This window comes from Phalacrocorax carbo, chromosome 6 (assembly GCF_963921805.1).
Source record: "Phalacrocorax carbo chromosome 6, bPhaCar2.1, whole genome shotgun sequence".
NCBI classification, from domain to species: Eukaryota; Metazoa; Chordata; class Aves; order Suliformes; family Phalacrocoracidae; genus Phalacrocorax; species Phalacrocorax carbo.
Genome location: NC_087518.1, coordinates 41,601,051 through 41,613,363, shown reverse-complemented (window position 1 = coordinate 41,613,363; position 12,313 = coordinate 41,601,051). Strand labels below are relative to the sequence as shown.

The following is a 12,313-nucleotide window of genomic DNA, read 5'->3' as shown; positions in this document are numbered from 1 at the left end:
TTTTGGGGTGAAAATGGGTTTTAAGGAGCAGCCTGCAAAATGGCAGTGAGCGATGGGTGGGGGCTCTTCAAAACTGTGTGTGTGTGCTTAAATCGTGCATGGATATATATACCTGTTTACACATATATACACCTTGCGTAGACGTATATACATATGTTTGTGTGAACATATATTAAACGCCCGCTCCAAGTCCTGACTGGAAGCAGCGAAACACCGCCCCGTAACCATGGCGACGGGCGGCTCGCGGCCCAGCCCCGTCCCCCACCAGCCACCGCTCGCGCCTTAAGGAACGCACCGCCCCCTTTCCCGCGTGAGGGCGGGACAGCCCGGGTATCTCCTCATGGGTGCCGCCGGCCCTTTAAAGCGGGCGGTCACGTGGTGCGGGAGGGGGGCGGGGTAAAAGCTGGCGGTAGGCGGAAGTCGCGCGCAGTCACCTCAGCTTGGCGTCGTTCGGAGCTCCGAACATGGCGGGTATCAAAGGTACTGGGTGCTGCTGGCTTCTGGGTTGGGGTCCTTCCTCTGGGGGAGCAGGGCTGACTGGGTGGTGCCTCCGCTTCCCCTCGGCGCGGGGGCGGGTGTCGCGGGAGGGGGTGGCCGGTGGCCGGTACCGGGTGAGGCGACTCCCGCCTGACCGCCTGCCTTGTGCCGTTGCAGCTCTCGTGGCGCTGTCCTTCAGCGGAGCCATCGGGCTGACGTTCCTCATGCTGGGCTGCGCCCTGGAGTATTACGGGTGAGCAGGCTGGCTGCGCTCCCAAAGCTTCCCCCTCTTCATGTCTGTTAGTGGAGGTGTTAATCTCCTCTAACCGAGCTGTTTAGCTCTAGGTGCCTTCCAGCAGTCACCTGTTTTCTGGCTTTTGACACACGGCAGTTTGTTCCGAGCAAATACCGCCTCCTTAGCCAGTACTTGCATTTCCATTAAAAAATGACTGAAAACAGCTCTATACTCTTTCAGGAAAAGCAGTGCCATCTTGCTAAACAGTAATTTTTAACTTCTTACAATTCTTTCACTTACTTCCCTGTTTCTTTAAACAACCTTCCTACCACAAGACTCCAAGCGGAGTGTCTATTACAGTTTAAAATGCAGGTGTAGCTACTGAGAGTGCTTGCGAAGGAATGAGCGTGCAAGGGTGTGCCTGTGTGGTCAGCCTGTTTATACTCCAGGATCCCTCTAATTTGGGAACGTGCTTGGTTCCTGTCGTGCTTGCATGTGTTTCCTGTTCCCTGTGTGGCGACTGTCGTTTTTGTGAGGCGGTCGTGTGAGTTGAATCAGTGACATGGTGCAAATTTAAATAAAGCAAGGCTTGGTTGTGTGAAAGAGTGGATCCTGCTCTACAGGAGGCTGTGTGAATGCTTGTGCCAGTATGCAGGGAAAACGAGGTAGGATTGCCCCTTTGGGTGAAAGCTTGTGGTTATATCATGTAATCCACTTTTCAAACCATAAAGTAGGATTACAGCTATTGCATTTATTTTTTCTAAACAGAAAATACATTTTATGAAAGCATCCATCTAAACTGATTGTGTATTTCCTTTTTTCCCCCTCCCCAGTGTATACTGGCCTCTGTTTGTCTTAATATTTTACTTCATCTGCCCCATTCCCCACTTCATTGCAAAAAGAGTAAGTGATGACAGTGATGCAGCCAGCAGTGCCTGCAGGGAATTGGCATATTTCTTCACAACTGGAATTGTTGTTTCTGCCTTTGGATTTCCTATAATCCTTGCACGGGTCGAAGCGGTAAGTTCTGCTTGCTAATTTTTATTGTAAAATCCAGTTACCGAGTATAATCTTTAAGTGTGCTGTTACTGCTTGTAAATCCTGTCTTTAATTATTGTGATGTTTCTGGATTCTGATGAAAATAGTCACTCTGCTGAAATTTCATCTGCTGCTTTTTGACCTGAACAAAGGACTTGCTTGACTGAAAAGTTTTTAGCTGGGTTTTTTTCCCCAGATTTGTTTTGGTCCAATACCAGGTACTATCTCCTCTTATATCTCTTTCCTCTGTCTCATCAGCTTTTGCACTGCTTCTTGCACCACCTTCCCTATTTTTATTTCAGAATGTCTGCTTTCTTCATTTAGGATGCTGAAAACATGGTGACTGGAGTGCATGATCAGTTAAAAGATAAAAGGCCAACCTTCCAGAGCTGCCCTTTTGGTTTTCAGAGCATTTCGCAAGCTCATGCTTTGTCCCCTCAAAGTCTGAGGAAATTCTGCTAGCTTCTTTTTTCTTTGCTTTCTGAACTGCTCCTCAGTGGTGAGATCTTGTCACATTTGTTTTGCAAGGCAACAAACTCTTTTTGTCGTGTCTCCCAAACTACCCAATGACGTTTTTGTGTTGTGTTGGTTTTTGGCTTCAGTCTTTTCAGTTTTGCTTAAAACTTCTGTGCTTAGCTTTAACTTACTTGTAATGCACAATTTCCCTGACACTGCAGTTTTGTTTTTAAGCTGTGGACCCGACAGTAGGCAGAACCAGAAGTGACCACGTGGGGGAACTCTAATTCATAGCTATATCTTTTAAGAGTAAATGTCGCTTATTTGAGTAAACTTAGTCGGGCTGATCGTTAAAGAAAGCTACATACCTTTAAGACCACATACTGTTTTCCGTGCTTGTTACCAGCGTTTATTTGAAAGGCAATTTTTTATTTCATTGCATAGCAGTTAGAGGAGAGCACTAGTTTAACCATCTTTTTCTGACTTAGATGTGTTTTAGTCATTTGTTTAGCTAGGTAACGATTTTGTTCTAAGGCATAGAATTATTAGCCTGTCACAATATGAGTGGTTGCTAATTGAATAATTAGTCACCTAAATTCAATTATTTTGTCTTTTTTCTTTATGCTTTTAGCACCCTTCTATAGTATTTCATTTAGTTTAACGCATATAGATAACTGGTCTCAACCTATCTTACAAGAACTGCTTTGATTGTTTCATTTCCTTGCGTTTCAGATCAAATGGGGAGCCTGTGGTCTGGTGCTGGCTGGCAATGCAGTCATTTTCCTTACTATTTTAGGCTTTTTTCTTGTGTTTGGTAGAGGAGATGACTTTAGCTGGGAACAGTGGTAGGACATCGCTCTGATGCTGGTAATATTTTACAGCATGTATCACCGTATGTATACTCTGTGTGTGTATATGTGTAAATATTAACATATGTGTGTGTGCACGCTGAGATGTATGTATGTGCATCTGCATGTAATTTTACATTATCAGATCATAACATGCTTTTTTAAAAAATGTATTTCAGCCAAAGGGACAAGGCCCTTGTGACAGCTGTCTTAATGTATTCAGTAAAAGCTGCAATCACTGTTGCAAATTTATCCCCAAATAAGTTTACAAGACATAAGCTTTTTTACTATTTTTTTTTCACTCTCATGCATTAACTTTTGTTTTAATCACAGTACTATCATTGATACACATGATGTTGGTTTTTTAACTATGTTATCAAAATAGGGCAATATAAAGATTATCCTACTCGGTATTGTTCAACTTGATTGATCTTTCTGCTTTGATTAGGGATGAATAAGTACTTTTCATTTGAGTAATTAATTTTAGTATTTTTTCTTGATGACATAAAACCAAGTATAGGTTATGCCCACTCTTTTACTACCTAATGAAAGCAAAACAAAATAACACTGTTTAAAAAATCTTTCTTCCATTTATGATGCTAATTAAAAAAATTCTTCTTCCCCCAAGATACTCAGGTGTTGTCCCTATTCAACTCAACAACTGTGGGTATATTTTGGGAATAATATACCTTAATGCCTCTTTAATGGTTAGAGCTGATGTTACTTCTATTATGAAGGTTCACAAAAGAAGAAACTATGCTCTGGACACTTACAATCCCAATGTAGTATACAACTCTGTATTCTTATGTGTGAAATGCCCAAATTGCAGAGAAGTGAGTGTTCTGCTGGATAGGACTTATCTCCTCAGTTCTCATTGCTTTTAAAACATACTTATTCAGCTACTATTTTTTTCTGCAAAAAGAGATTGTTATATTAAAACACTATATTTTTAAATGGCATTACTCTAGTAAAGATTCATGTAATCACACTTATAAAAGTTAACTTTATTACTGGTCTGACTTGCTGAATCCTGCAAATTGTGAGGCATGTAGTTTTCTAAAACTGCATTCTGAGACAACCCTAACTCTAGAAGCCATTTCAGTAATCTGCAAAGGGGTAAAGGAAGAAACACCTTAGTTTATTCTTTCCTAGAAAAATGGACATAAAGAGGTTTCTGCTCTGTGAAGTTAAAAGCTGAATTCCTGTGTAGGGTATGTTTTACCATTGCAAGTTCATTAGACTAGCAGATTGCAAATGAGTTTTTTATAGTTGTGTGAGTTAGTTCACAGCTGACTGCTATTGCCCTGTATAGCTATGAGGGCCATTGTATAAGGAGGTCATAGAATCCACCCTACAAGATGTGGCAGCTTCACCAACACAGTGCTTTTTTCCCCCTAAATTGTATGGAACTACTTATGCTGCTCTCCAAACTCCCTCAATAGTCCTGTACTACAGAATGGTGTCCTGTGGATTGCTGTGCAGAGCAAAAGTTCAAAAATAATGAACGTTACATGAGCGTTCTGATATTGGGTCTTTTGTTCATGCTCAGTGCCCTAGAAAAAGGGTACAGAAATCATTCTGTGGTCCAAGTAATGTAATACACTTAAGTAGGAATGGAAGGTTAACTACATGTTTTAAATTTAAATTTCAGATGTGTGTAATTGCTCAGTGCTGAGGAATGCTGAGTAGCTGTGTCTTATACTGAGGTGTGTCCAGGCTGTCATTCTTGTAAAAGAATTAACATTAAATGCCAGGGTCTTTTTTCTGGACGTTAATGCTTTATCAAAGACATAGCAGGAACATGCTTGTAAAGATGCTCTGCATAAGCAAGTTCTTTTACAGTGTTTTCTTCCTGACTTAGATGAAATCTGTTGGAGCCTACTGATTTGTAAAGTACCACTGGGGAAATTATTTCTTCTAATTATGAGGCAGGTTGTTTAGAGTAATCATAGTTTCAGTGTATAATTCCTGCTTTCATTTTTTAAGAAGCTGGGTTTTTCTCATACCGTGGCATTTTTTCATTCAAATTGGTGAAGTAAAACAGCAAAAATAATACACAATTTAAGTGCCTGATCCTGTAAATGCCTAAAGTCATTGCTAACAATTCTATTTAACTCCTTTTAAAGTAGCCATGTGCTTACAGGGTTAGGTTCTTCAGGATTGTTACTCCATAGAATTTATGTACCAAAGGCTGCAACAGAAGTCTACAAAACTACTCAGTTACTGATGAAATTTTGCTTTCAAGAGAGTGGTGTGAAAAACAGCTGAGACTAATTATTTTTTAGAGATCCACAATTTGCAGAATCTGTTCTAGATCTGTTGGTAAATGTGTCCTTGTGGCTGATTGGGATACAGGCAGTGAACATATGACAATCTAAAATGAAAAGGAGGACTAGAAAGTACAGTCTGAAAGAGAGGTTGCTGCTTTGATAAATTTTTCTTTTGTACTGTATTTCCTTTGATGTTACTGTGGTTGGTGGGTACCTCATGAAATGGCAGGTAAATGTTGGAGAAAGTCAATGCTTTTTTTTTCCTTCTTTTGAAGCAGCTACATGCACTAATCCTTAATGTGAAATTCATGCGGTTTTCACCATGGACTTTTATTTTAAAATGTTTAGCTTTAAAAATTGTGTTTAACGATGTTTAAATCATGGAAATCTTCCTTGACCTCTTTAAAAGTAAATTTGCTTGAATGAGTCTTCGATATCAAATAGTCAGGGTAAAAAAAATTTTCAATGCTTTTTTTTTTTATCAAGAGCTTCACTCATTCACACAAACCTGGTGCTTTGATGGCCAGTACTGGGCATACCATCGCTATCTACCAGTAGCAATTCACTGGGATTTCTCTGAAGTTGTTTTCCTATATGGAAGCGAATACTATGTATCCAAAGTGCCTTAATTTCAATACTATGCTAATTTTCATGAATGCATACACATGGCAGTATCGCTGTGTTTCATAATCAGGTGAAAATCTGTTACTGCATTTTATAAAGCTTCCTTGTCAACTGATCATGTTTTCTGTAATTTGGAATGCAGTGCAGCTTTTGTAACTTTTGTAAACACTATTTTTATTTTCTGTGATCACCAGATTCTTGAGAGAATGAAGTATTAAAACATGAAAATAAAAACATATTGTACTTTGCTTTTTGAATTGTCTAATAAAATCTGACTTTTTGAATTGTCTAATAAACATTTCTGATGCTTAAGTATTTGTCTGCCTTAAATTTCAAGAGGTGACAAAAGGTTCTTCTGTGAGAGGAAAGAAGGGAAACGTATCCAGTGGTGCTTTCATAATGGTATTGTAGCTGACAACCATGGCCACAGTGGGAGGTTAATAAGCAGTTCAAGTGTCTCTTGTACTGGTGTTGATATTTCTTAATCGCTTTGTAGTGAAATGGGTGTTCAAGTGGATTCTCAGTGTTGGGACCCTTGGGGACTATTTTTCCAAGTGTTCTTTCTCAGAGCTCCTTCACATCTTTTTCTGGAGATACATATTAAGTGCTTGTGGTTCGTGGCTCTGCAGTGGCTTTGGTTCTTGGCTGCTCTGTCATTAGGATGGTCAGTCAGTGCTGACGAGATCAAAACACGGGAACAAATTTCAGAAGCCATGATCTAATTGTGATAGGTGTAATTACTGTTACATCATGCACTATTGTAGAGGTGGTATTCAAATATGAAGGCAAATTATCATCACTTATACACATGATACGTCTGAGAGCTTTTTTAAAGATGTTCAAAAAAAGATGGTATGTAAGATAATAATAAGATAATACTCTTCTACTTCCCTTGCTTCAAAAGAGTCTATAGTAAGACACATCTGCTCTGGTAGCACTGATGGAACCAGGGGATACAGAAGACATCAAAGCTTGCTCTCTTTTCTAGGTCAGTACTCCTGTAGTTAGGTTGGTGAATACACTAAGTGGGTGATTTTGATCCCACCAGTGCTTGTGAAAATGAAGCTCAGTGATTTTAATCAATTTGTGAAAGCACCTACCACCAAGAGAAGGAGGCTTTAGTGTCTGTGTTATGAACAGTTGATGCTTTCTGTTTAACAGCAATGACTGAACAACTACGCTTTGGAGAAGGTGAGTATATTTGCACATTGAATCAGTTAGCTGCTGGCTTTGCCCTCTTCTTGCAAAATGAACGTTTGGGATCGCTGTCCTGTTACTGCCCAGCCCAACTCATACCTTCCGTGTAGAGTAACTCCAGGCTCTAGGCTTGGTTCCTGAGCTCCCTTATTTAATCTGGTTCTGGATTTGCCAGTATTATCTGTATGGTATAACTCATTTCTTATCCCTCCTGCCTTTGTTTTTGTAGCTGCTTGTTTTTGTAGTTAACAAAGCTGTTCCCTGTCAATTTATACTTCGGTGAAGGAAAAAAATAAAATAGACATAAGGGAGCAGGAGCAGGGCATACTGGTCGGTCTTACACTGGATTTGTAGTCTGTTCAGTCCCTTAAGAAAACTGGTAACCTTCATAACTAGTTATGACCTTGGGTAACTCTAAAAACTTTAAACAGACATTAGTCCCATAAAATGAATGTAAGTTCATTAATACGTAGGAGTTAACCAAACAAGCTTGTCCTAGATAGCCACATGTAGATTTTTATTGTTAAACTGAAGATTATGTAAAGCTCTAAAATGATTACTATAACCCTGGTCTCAATTGTTAACACAGCATGACTTCTAAGATGCTGCATCATTTACTCTGCAGGGATTGTTTCCGATGTATGATAATGGATGAAAAGACTATTTCATTAAGCTGGATGCACACCAGGTACTAATGACTAATTATTTTTGTTTAAGTGACCCCTGCAAATACATGGCCAGTATGTACTAGAGGGCTTTACAGAGAAGTGTCTCTTGACAAAACATGTAAGGAAGTGTTGACTAGTGAATTACGGGTAAATTTTAAAGATCAGCTGGACACACTTAAAGAAATATTTTCTCCAGTGGCCTGTTCTATATTTACCTTTTTTAATTGTTTTGCTTCACTCTTTATGTTGAGGTATATTTCAGTTGTGTTACGGTTATTCAGCTGTCTGGGTTACTTTCAAAAATTGGTTACAGTTGTTTATGCCTCATGTCTAAGCACTTCAGCTGGAGGTACTTCACTTATTTTTTTGGAATTACTACTTCCCATAGACTAGATCTAGATTTTAACAAATATTCTGGATACTGCTTCTTTCTAAGGGCTCATTTTAAATGGACTGGTTGATTGTTCCCTGCTTCCTCTCCCCTGATGGCAATCATCCCGTGTCTGCCTGTGCAGATGGCTTTCTTCCCGCTGGCCCTCAAGACCTGGAGGTCTTTATGGCCATCTATGAGGCAGATACTGCTGGGGAGAGCACAGGGATTATAAAAACATACTATTTCCCCCCTGAAAATCCTTAGATGATAGGAGGAAGATTGTTTTCAAAATGAGACTAAACCTATGGCTTTGTGTTTAATAAAGTAATTTATGTATCATGAACATAGTTGTGCAAAATTGCATGTAATATAGTCTTGCTTTGGAGTCTTTGCATATAGGGGAGACTTCTTACTGTGAAGTATGCTTATAACATTGCTGCCTATTAAAAAGAATTTCAAGTATGTAGTTAACAGCAGTCCTCCCAGGAGTTGTGATCTGAAACCCTGGTATTTTCTTTGTTAGTTGTTTGCATGGTAGCAGCTGAACTGGTATTCAGTGGTGGAGGTTGCCTCTGTTATATTGTATTTTTAATTGCATGTTTTCCCTGGGAATGCTAATGAAATTAATGGCTTGCTTTTGTGGAGTTTAAAGAAAAAACAAACTGAACACACACACCCCAAAATCATATCCAAGTTCAAGTTGTATATAGTTCATCTGAAACCCTGAAGTAGAGAATAGAGTGCTGAGGCCCGAACAGAGCTTAAGGCAAAAAGTGATGTTAATGTCTCTTGGTAGGTTCAGGAGGTCAGCTAAGGCCATCAATGTCTGAATTTTGGTTTTATCACCTGCTTTGAGCTTCATTTTCCAGTACACTGGCTATGGTCCTTTCATTTTCATGGTCAGTATGAATAAATGACAGATGCTGCTTGGATATTTTTGTTTGCTTGAGGATTTGTAGAAAACTTAAAAGGTATTGTGCTTTAGAAGGGGTATGCTTGGAATAAGAGGGTTGATCATGACATTTGTATGTTTTGCTTGCCCTTTGTTATGACTGTTCAATTGGATTTGTGATTTTGTTATTCGTTTAATTCCTGCCTAAGACTGGTATTTCACAATATAATAGGAGCCTTTGTTACCAGTCTTCCATCTTAAAAAAAAAAAAAGAGGGGGGGCTTTACACAACATGGACACAAAAGCCACAATAGTTGCAACTTATTGGCTACTGATCAAGTTCTCCCCTTTTGAAGCTGGTGGGAATTTGCTGTTGGGGTCACTGGGGTAGGGAAGGAGAGATGAAAGAGGCCTTATCCCCTTGGATGCCTTGAAACACTTGCCTGAGGGCAGTTTGTGAGCGTGCTTATGAGTCACTCCTATGGAATAGATGGTCCATCTTGTCTGAGTGTCTGTTTCTGCTGGCTGCACTACACAGGATATGGGGGTGAAGTTGGCTCCAAAAATCTATATGCCTGTATTTCAGGAGAGGGCACTTTACTCCCAGAGAAGATTTAACAGCTTGTCCTTGTTTGTAGTAACATGGTTCAGTGTCACCCTCCATGGCCAAGCTTTCTTTGGTATTTTGTTTTTTTCCTACCTAAATAAATGCTAATAATTGCAGTAAGACATTAGGATGTTTTAAACAATACTCCATGATGATAAAACAATTTCCCATTTGGTAAGTCTTGAAAGAGAAGTCTGCTTTTAGTTTAATTTTAAAATATTAAGAAACACAGAATATTTCTGTATACATAAAGTAAATTTTACCTTTTGAATCAAACAGTACAAAATAATACACCTTAGGCAATCCAGAGCATGCTATCTCTTCATTCCTTCAGAGAAGACTGCATTTGTAACAAATATTTTGATGTTTAATTAAAATCTACAGCAGAAAATATATTAGTTTATAAGGATCTTTTAATAGCTAGATAGATACTCATTAGAAACAATTTAAAAATGAACAGTCTTTATCTGGTAGTCTCATAAGTGAGCAATGTATAAAGTTAGTATTAGGATTCAGGAAATATCCTCAGGTAGGATGTTGGTTGTTCAAATCCCTTTAGATACCTAAAGATCGATGCAGGTGTCTCTGTTCCTCTCCTCTTTTACAGTGGTTGTACTCCATCATTAGCCTGTTCTCTTTATTTAGTCCTTTTACCCCAGGGCCCAGCCCTGTAAGGAAAACACAGAAGGTCCCAGCTCCAAAGAGATATTGAGCTGCAGCTCTGTCCTGACTCCAGCCCTCATCCTAACTCTTGGGGTTGCTCAGAAGATCCTCAGATACCTTACCTAACCCCAGCCTATAGCAGGGCCTAGCGGGTCCCCTCCCTACTCCACACGTGCCTTTAGTAACAGTTTCAGTAAAAACCAACCCAAAGCTACCCTCCCCCAATTGCTGGCAGTTCCAGGCTCTCCAAATAAGAGAGTGAATTTTAAACTCCCACAGTCAGTAACTGCAGTTGGGCCTTGCTTCCCTGCCTGATTGGACTGAGCTATTGTCTACTCCGGGTGTCACAAGAAGCTGAGCCAAAAGTGAGTCATACATTCAAAACAACAAACACTGATTTATGGATAGTATTAACAAGATGGAAAGAGGGACAGGCAAGTGGCAATTTAGAAATAACTGTGTCATAAAATACTAATTGGTTCTAGATGTGAATTGATGGCTCTGACTTCCAGTTTCTAATTACTTAAAACTTGTGTTTAATAGAAAGACTAAAAATACTCTGTCCTCTTCTGTAAGGACTGACTTTCTCAGATACACCAACAAGCCATTCTGAGATGACAGTTTCTTTAACCAGAGAGAAACAGCTTGGGCAATTATAGTTTCTCCTTTTGAGTGCTGTTGTCTTGATTGTCCTATTTCCCTTATTTGCTTTTTGGTTTATTTGCTGTTAAAACCAGGATTTGTTTATAACTTGCTATAGCAACATGCATATAAAAAAAGCAATTATTTTTTTCTTTTGCACAACCTCATTTAAGGAAAAAATTGAGTTTGCTTTTCTAACCACAATGCTGGCTAACTTTTAAAACACCTTGTCCATCCAAGGTGGATGCTTGGCCTTGAATTTGAGAGCTGCACAACAGTTTATGTTGAGGCGCTGAATGCTAACTCCTGTTGTTGTAGTCACTTTTCTGTCAAATGTATTAATGAGCCACAGAGCTTGGGTAGAAGCATAAAGTTCATTCCCCACAAGGTCTCTTGGCATGTAATAAGGATTATCCAGAGCCTCTTTTTAGATGTGGTAAGACTAAACAGAACAGATCTATGGGTCGCCTTTAGATCAAGTCCTTATTTTCAGAGAAATTAGCACGTGCTCCTAAAGAATGTGCTTTTTGAGCATCATGTATTAATACCTGATATAAATCCAGCATTACTAGGTAAGGCCAGTAATCACTATACCGGGATGCATTTCCTTAACCTTACTCCAGTACAACTGGTACAGCAGAAGCGCCTAGATTATGTCCCTGATTTGCCCCCGTGTAGAGAGAAAATTTTTTTTTGTTGGAAGTTCACCGTTTGTCTTCACTTCAAAGCTTAACCCAAAATTCCCTAAAAATCAGTGAAAGCCTCATGGTGGTTTCAGTTAATTCTGTATGTGGTCCTGGCAGGAGTAGTTTACAAACTTGCAACAACACTTCCACCTTTGGGGTTTGAGTACTGAGTTTGCCACAGAATATCTGATAATGGAAGTCCTGTAGTAGGTCAGGACTTGTGCTTTTCTAGCAGCGTGTAAAGATATATTTGTATAGACACAGCTGGGAGTTATCATGGTAATGGTGAAAAATGGTAGTTAATTCCTGTTAAATGTATAAGTACATATATATATTTTTTCATATATTCCTATGCAGACTTTTGTAGGTATAATTTCTTTCTAAAACGTAGATTATATGTAATGACTCCAGGATGAGGGAAGAGTCCACTCTTTCACTGTGACAGAACTTAGATTTGAACAGGGAAGAAAATATCTGACGGAAAATAAAATCAGTGTGTACATTAAAAAGAAAAATCTGTTTCCCTGCAGCAAGTCACCAACAAAGACAAAAAAAAATCTTACATAATAACTTCTCTCTTGCAAGTCAGTGAATTGTCCAGGGGTTGAATTGGACTAAACAATGGTGCTAGATTGAT

At 39.3% G+C, this 12,313-nt stretch overlaps 1 protein-coding gene across 1 annotated transcript; it reads left to right on the top strand.

Moving 5' to 3' along the window:
* The first annotated feature begins 381 nt into the window (after positions 1-381).
* Positions 382-6,260, top strand: LEPROT (leptin receptor overlapping transcript). The gene is made up of 4 exons (XM_064454883.1): positions 382-480; positions 655-730; positions 1,546-1,732; positions 2,939-6,260. The coding sequence occupies exons 1-4, from the start codon at positions 465-467 to the stop codon at positions 3,053-3,055; spliced, it is 396 nt and encodes a 131-aa protein (XP_064310953.1). The 5' UTR covers positions 382-464; the 3' UTR covers positions 3,056-6,260.
* The last annotated feature ends 6,053 nt before the right edge of the window (positions 6,261-12,313 follow it).

What these genes read in the sequence shown, in the direction of transcription:
- LEPROT (XM_064454883.1), top strand. An exon ending in TGCGCCCTGGAGTATTACGG is followed by an intron (nt 731 to 1,545) that starts GTGAGCAGGCTG and finishes CCCCCTCCCCAG; the next exon opens with TGTATACTGGCCTCTGTTTG. An exon ending in TCCTTGCACGGGTCGAAGCG is followed by an intron (nt 1,733 to 2,938) that starts GTAAGTTCTGCT and finishes CTTGCGTTTCAG; the next exon opens with ATCAAATGGGGAGCCTGTGG.